This window comes from Lepeophtheirus salmonis, chromosome 13 (assembly GCF_016086655.4).
Source record: "Lepeophtheirus salmonis chromosome 13, UVic_Lsal_1.4, whole genome shotgun sequence".
In the NCBI taxonomy this organism is placed as follows: Eukaryota; Metazoa; Arthropoda; class Copepoda; order Siphonostomatoida; family Caligidae; genus Lepeophtheirus; species Lepeophtheirus salmonis.
Genome location: NC_052143.2, coordinates 10546430 through 10554486, shown reverse-complemented (window position 1 = coordinate 10554486; position 8057 = coordinate 10546430). Strand labels below are relative to the sequence as shown.

General features: G+C 29.0%; 1 protein-coding gene across 1 annotated transcript in view; it reads left to right on the top strand.

The window, feature by feature from the left end:
* The first annotated feature begins 2330 nt into the window (after nucleotides 1–2330).
* The window catches only part of Flo2 (flotillin-2), a 73861-nt gene continuing 68134 nt past the window's right edge, over nucleotides 2331–8057 (top strand). Inside the window, 3 exon segments of the mRNA XM_040724364.2 lie at nucleotides 2331–2522; nucleotides 5822–5844; nucleotides 5846–6119. Coding sequence (XP_040580298.1) covers nucleotides 2474–2522; nucleotides 5822–5844; nucleotides 5846–6119 — 346 coding nt within the window. The 5' untranslated portion in view covers nucleotides 2331–2473.

Sequence of the window (8057 nt, the reverse complement as noted above, 5' to 3'; positions counted from 1 at the left end):
AATTTTTAAGTACTGTTTTCTTTTAATATGAGCGGACGACGAAACACTTTTTAGTGATTGTATATTATATATTGTGGCATTATGTATTTATATAATTAACAAAGTTCACATGTATATTATCGATATTCTCTAGTGTGCAGTATTATTGTAACTTCATTTAGTATTTACTAAAAGTGAAAAAAAAATATGAATGCTATAAATTATTCAATAGATTATAAAAATAACTTGGACTTAATTTATATTGCATAAAATTTATAACATATGAAGAAAAATATATATGTTCAATGAGCTATCACTTGAATTACGAATTAAACCACCTTAGTCTAAAAATTATAAATACCGTAATAAAGTTATTTATATTTGTAGGTTTATTTTGTATAATATATGATAAAAAATTTAGGGGAGCTACAGAAACTTCTTTTATTTTCATAAAAAAAAAGGGGTTGCCACTGAGTAATACGTAGAACTAGAAGTAAGTAAGATACATATGTTATTGACAAATATATAACAACAAAAGAAAATACATTTGCACTATTCAATACTTTTATTATTGTCATTACTATAATTACTAACAAAACCTTCTCTTTAATGGCCGACCACGAAAATTTTGTTTAGCTTATCAAAAAGGATTAGAGAAAGGAATCTATAAGGTATATGTATTAATAACTTTGTCGGTGATGGCATAGGTAAGGACTATTTTAAGACTTTGAACTTGACTTGATCTCACTATTAAAGACTCAAGACAAAACTTGGACTCGATAGCTAAGACTAGCAACTTGAAAGCTAGTATTTGGCGAACTCAACTAAAGCCTTGGCTGTATGGACTCTATGTATGTTAAAATTATTTACTTGAAATGAACTAAAAAAAACTGAGGACTCGAAATTGACTTCATAAAAAAAAATCATCGACTCAAACTAGACTTGAAACATTCAAGAACTTGTCAGTATATGGACTTTTTACCACCTCTGGCTCCTCGTGATTATATTTAAAATCTTTAAACTTGCCAATTTATTTTTTTTAAAAAGATTCAAATAGGATTGGTATATTATACAAAACGTCCCTTAATAAGTGTTCAATTTTATACAATCTTCTACATACGAGTATAATATTATATAGAAGTTAATCTCAACAGTTTTCTGGATCACTTCATTGGAGTGCATGTAAAATTTGATGTATAAATTAAAGTACTAATCATATATATATAGTCATAAAACATCCTCTTACATATACTTCGATTAAATAACCCTTTTTCTAACAAGGAGGAAAATATTAAACCTATAATCATAAACTACGTAGTTTACTCAATTTCACACCATGCTAAAAAAATGTTACAAAGGAAGTATTCATTTCCGTTGCGCTTAGACTCCTCCATATACATATTATAGCTTCACTTAATGTACAAAATATCTATATGTTAAGCTTAATTTAGTTAAAAGAATAAAATATGTGATGCCTAAATGATATGTTCATAAATGAAACACCTATCCTTTAAGAGATAATTCGAAAATTAAAGGATCATAAAATCAGTTTGCTTTTTATCAGCTGAATCAAGTCAACGTGGAATACATTTTGCATTTTATGATACACTAAACATACACTCAAGACACTGCCTAATTAGATAGATAAACTTGGCAAGTTACTTATTTTATAAACATTATTATAAAATATCTTTCAAAATATTTTTCGAGGTTGCGCTATACTTATCGGAACTTCAAAGTGGAGTATGATTCTATGAACGATGTTTATACATTGATTTACCTAATTTAAGCCCCTCCCATACATCAAGGGGAATTTTTCTTTGCCAGGATTATGTAATACTCAAGGCAGGCATACATACACATATTTTTTACGCACAATTTTTTTTCAGACAAGCAAGTACTTCTACTACTACTGATTAACAAGCATATTTTTTGCTTCATAATCTCGTCGAGTTCCTAGACAAGACTCTCAATGAAATGATTCATTTATGCCACATTCGAATATTTTCTTCATTTAGTTTCCTTCCACCCTATGATAAATAGCGTCAATGTTAATATATTCCATGGGATCCTTTCTCATTTGATTGTTAGCCTTTATTTTAAGTGCTGATTTTTCTTAGTTATCACACTGTTTTCTGGGAAGAAGAGAAAGCTTCTGCTGTTAAACTCTGCTGTTGGTGGTAGTAACTCTTGATGACTGAGGAATAGCAGCTTATAGGAAGAAAAAGAAAATTATCTCTCTTGTTGTTTCTCCAACTCAGTGTCTGTGTGTATCCCTCTGTATGAGGGAGTGTGTTCTTAGTAGTAGTATTTTTATTGTATTGCAGTGCCTCCGCTCTCCTCAGCATTTCTCTCTCTTCATTTATTTATTTTTTTAAAAATATATTGAGGACAAAATAAACAATATTATTATTAAATCCCAGACATTATAATCATTTAATTGTTTAAATAATATATTTAGTGCTATATTGGGTATTTAAGGCTCTACCTCAACATGGGAAACATTCATACCGTAGGTCCCAATGAAGCCCTCATCGTTTCTGGTAAGCAAGGATTCATAAATATAGTATTCCATTGCTAAAATTATGTCAATATAATGTTGTACATTTGTATATTTCCTTATTTTACGAATATGTATGTGAGTATCATTACTGTAGACGAATGTATCACTCTCTCTCTCTCTCTCTCTCTCTTCAAGTCTTCATTAAAACCTGATTCTTATCACATGTTGAGAAAAGCAAAAAAATTGTAAAATGTTATAGAATTTCTATGAATGTAGGCAAAGAGGTTCAGTGATTCACATTCCTAGTTTCATTACCGTTCTATTCCCACTGACATATAAAAATTTACCAGGAATTTTTTAGTCACCTATAAATTTTTCTATATGTACTTTCTTCCTTCTAGTATTGGATTGGTCCTTAGACTGATTTCCTTATCAGTTTCTTCCTCTCCCTTTTCAGTCTTCTTTTATCAGAACTAAGGACTGATACATCCTACTTCTTCCTTTAACTTCAGGTATCTTGTCTCTTTGAAAGAGGATACAAATTATGATGAAACTTAAGTAACTCAAATGACATAGTTCGTACTAAGTAGTAAAGGACTCAAGTTGAGTCTTTTAGTATTTAGTAACTACGTAATTTCACCGGTTTTATTTTCCATAAAAGACCGATAAGGACCGGTCCTAGGACTGACAATTCTATTAGGACCGGACTGATTGGACATTCATGTTCAGATCAGTATGTTTTTTTATTATACATATTTTCTGATGAAAAGTTGCAAGATACAATACAAATATTGTATAATATGAAATATAATAAATTCATATTTTATAAATGTCTATGTATGTTTATAGAATTTTAACATTTGACTCAGCTATTTGCTAATAAAAGATAATTTGACTAAAGTTATAATTTTCTTGGCTGGTATATTTTATTTAAACTTGAAGTCTTCCTGATTCCTCTTGTTTCTTGACGGATACATTATAAACTAATTGTTTGTTATGGTTTTTTATCTTACTTATTAGAGGTCTTAAGCTATAGACTATACTCTACCAACTTTTCTTTAAAAAGAAACCTTACATAGTCAGTATGAAATTATGTATGTATGTATGTCAAGAAAAATAACATGGCGACCCATTTCCACTGGGTTATTTTAAATCGTTTCATCCTAGGTTTATCTGAAATAAAAGTTAATTATTCCAATACGTATCAGAATCCTAGATATCTTAAAGAAGTTGTAGGGAGCTCTCGTTTCGTTCTCTGCAAGAGAGAAGGGAATTTATAAGTAATTTGTATATTATTAGGCATACATTTTGGCCATTTTTAAAAGTTTTAATTTCTTAAATTTTCTCACATATTTAAATGTTTCAGCTATCCTTTTACGAAATTTCATGAATCTGAAAGGAACTATCTATGTGATATTGTATGTTGAAAAAACATAATATAGAATTAAAGAAGTGGAGAAAATTAGTCTTCTTGTGATTACTTAAAATAAAATGAGGTCAATAAATGAATGGGTGAGGCTACTTCTAAAGACTCATCCTTCATAAACACAGTCATAACATGTTGTTCTATGTAATTGGATAATTCATAAGCATAAAGAATTAATGAAATGATTATATATGTTGAACTCTGAGTCTCAAAAAGCTATTTTAAAAATACGCATCTCCTCTAATAATGAGTAAAGATATAACCTAAACAAAATGACCTAAAGCCGATCTGGAACAAAAATAAGTTTTATCATTTGAGAACTTGTGGAATACTCTGAAATTATTTTTGACTCATTAATATTGGAAAGAACTTCCATTTTATTTCTTAATGACGAAATTTATCGAATTTCTACAGATACAATCATGGAAACTTTTAAATGATAATTAATAGCTGCATTTTTTTTCTTATTAAATGTTCTATATATTTTGTAATAATAAATTGAGAAGATCTTTGAACAATGAATCAACATTTTTGTCTAAAGAAAGAAGGTGATACCTTTTTTAGAAGGATGTTAAAATTGAATATAATTTCAACAAGAGGTTTAGACTGGTGTTGTCAATTTGATGACATGACTTGTGGCTAGCCAATTTTTTTGTAGACTTGTAAGAAAAGTAATTTAAGTCTAAAAACTCATTTTAAAATTAGAGAATTTGCATCTTTGAACATCAAATATAGTATATATATATATATATGTTATATACAAGATGTAACTTGTACAAGCGAATAGTTCAAGTTGCATCCAAAAAATGAGATACATAATTTAATTGAAGGATTTATAGTAATTGGGATGATGATAATACAATAATTGAATATTCAATGGATTATTTATTTATTAATGGTGTAATTTTCGAGTATATTAGTACAAATTACAAAAGTGCCAGTTTTCTGTTTCATTATAAAGTTCAAATTCCCACAGATATGGTATTCATAAATACATTAAAATCATTTATTTTTAATAGATCAAAATGAAATGATAGTATCAATTAATAATATGTCGATATTTTGATGGAATATTAACCCCAATAATACATATACATAAACTATTGTATGATAAGAAATTTTGGCCACAATGTTGCCCGCGATCCACAGGTTGGACATCCTTGCACTAGATTATCCAATTGCAAGCAATAAATTGTTTAATAATCAAATTACTAAGACTCATTTTACCTGAAAATGTAAATAAAGTTAAAATGACCATTATCAAACTCTATTGGAAATTTTCTAGAATCCCCGGGAATTTTGCACATTGCCCGCCCTGACGGGCAATGTGCACATTACCCGGGCATTCTGCAAAATGCACTATTTTCTACATTGTCCGTAACATATACAATTCATATATTGAATCGTAATAATGAGTCTGAAATATACAGAAACATAATAAATAAATCATTTAAATGTACCTACTTTGTTTAAAAAAAAACATTAAGCTAATTGATTAGTACATATAGTTGGGGCTTCAATCCTTCGGGATGGGTCCTTTTCTGTATCAATTGTGAATAATAAGCATGATTTTCCGTTTATACATACATATATATATATATATTCATACTTGGATGAAGAAGTGTTCGTGGAAAACTTACTGATGGAGGAGGGAGGAATTAAGATGTAGAACCTTTTTTATTAAAAGTCTGTGGTATTTTGTAATGCGAATTTTTTTTGGCAAATACTCCTCACTATTTATTAATAATGAAATGCAATTTCATTTATCACTCTTTATTAAAATTATTATTTTGACCTTAAAAATATGCATAAATATCGCGAAAAAGGGAAGACTCGCATATTATGTACTGATGTCAAAAATATTTTTATAGTAAAGTACATGACGCTATAATTTCATTATTTTATTTTATTAGGCGGTTGTTGTGGGTCTCGATTGAAAAAAAACTCGAGTTGGTAGTTGGGCATGGGCTTGGTGGTTTGTTACAGATGTTCAAAGACTATCTCTTGAGGTTATGACACTCAATCCCGTTTGTGAGTGTGTAGAAACAGCTCAGGGTGTTCCTCTTACAGTTACAGGCGTAGCTCAAGTGAAGATTATGAAGAATCCAGAGCTTCTCCAAACTGCTTCAGAACAGTTTCTCGGGAAAAAAGAACATGAGATTAAGAGCACGGTTTTGCAAACTCTTGAGGGTCATCTCCGAGCCATTTTGGGTAAGTGTTTTATGTTAAAAATAAGTAATTTTATTAGCGGAATATTATATAGAATATTTTCCACGCAACCTTTCTTTTGCCATGTTATTTCCCTTGTATTTCATAAATAATAATGGCTTTTTTTACAAAAAAAAGAATACAAAATGGCTATCTAAAATAATGGGATGTAATATAAGTACACTTACTACTTATTAAGTGCAATTTACGACATTTTCTAAAGAATTAACCAGAAAAATTTAGTAACATAAACGGAAGATAATTATTAATTGAAGTATATTAGTACAATTCAGAATTATTTTGGATAATTCTTTTGTGCTCTTGTTCTGTCTCAGTTTTTCTTAGAAAGGGAATATATGTATTGTGTACTATATTACTCCGGAGTTCTGTCATGAGATATCCATTTCATAATTAGGCATAATGATTTGAATCTCTTTATCTATGAATAGAAAAACAATTAAAGAAAATGCACTCATTAAATTATATATCGATAATTGCATCTTATCACTATTATCAGCTAACATGAAATAAAACCTTCATAATGGAGTACTAAAATATTTATAAAGTCAATTATTAATCTACATTCTTAATTATTAAAGCTGTGTCAAATAGTTCAAAGAGAATAAGAGTTGTATTTATATAATGTGTGTATCGAATCCCAGTGGTAGGAGGGAGGTCCCACAGTTGAAAGGAATTTATATAGAAATATGATTTTGTAACATACATAAATGCCCCTTCGTTTTGAAAGTAAACACATTCTAACATAAGTAAGTAATATTGTTATCAGAATACCAATATTTTCGTTTTGGTTGAAAATTGGCATCGGTACTTCGATACTTTTTTGACTAAAAATTTAAAATAACAATTTTGTTTCGGCCAATTAACATGTACTTACAGCCTTATTTTGTTTCGAGTGGGTGTTAATCCAGAATTTTTTATATTACCTTTTTTTATTAGTTACCATTTGGGGGAGAGGGGAGGACCACCACATAAATTGGGAGGTTAGATGGGCCAATATATTATAAAGTAATGATGCTGTGAGCACTCGTTCCTATACCAATTTAGCATAATACTGTTATAAATGCTGTAAAATTAAATTAAAAATTTGTATCCTGGGATATCACTGAATGAAAACTTCCCGGGAAATGATAAACCCTAGTTTATACTATATGAATACCTATTTAATATTACGTTTTGTATTTCTTCACATATCGTGTCAGGTGTACTACATATTTATTCCCATACCCTGGTTTCACTGCCAAAAATGTGAAAAAAAAATATTTAGGGTAGAAAATAAGAATTGAGAATTGTTAGATAAGTATTTTCTAGGGTAACAATGTCTGTCGATTATGATTTTTTAAGTTTCAATCATATATTTTGTGTCAGCTAGCCAAGAAATTTGAATTTCTGACCAATTTTGGCCGAGAATGACTGTTTTTGGGTCACAAAAATTACTAAACCCCAAATTTGCAGACCCATTTGGAAGACCAATGTACATTTAAAATGGACTTTAAAATAAAACTGTCTCTTTTGTTTTTTATTCTATAACTTTTGTACAATGACCGCTTAAAAACTATGTCTCAAGTGACAAACGGTAATAAATAATTCACACTTTTTGATAAATGCCTGGTTTTAGGTACCCATATTTTCTAATAAGAAATGCCTACCTGCTTGATTACCCTATCGTTTTATTGTAATTCAATAAAATTTAAATTAATACCTAATTTATACTATTTCTAATTTTACTGACGTGTGAAAAAAAAATACCGTCTGTCATTCAAATGGACGGTACAAAAAAAAATATTACGAGTAAAAAAAAAAATTAATAGTTTTACCTGAAATAGAATCCTTTAGGCTGATTTGTTTAATTTTTTCTTAGCCAGTGTAATAATTATGTTTGGTATTACGATTTACGCATTTAAAATTTTATGCAAAATTTCG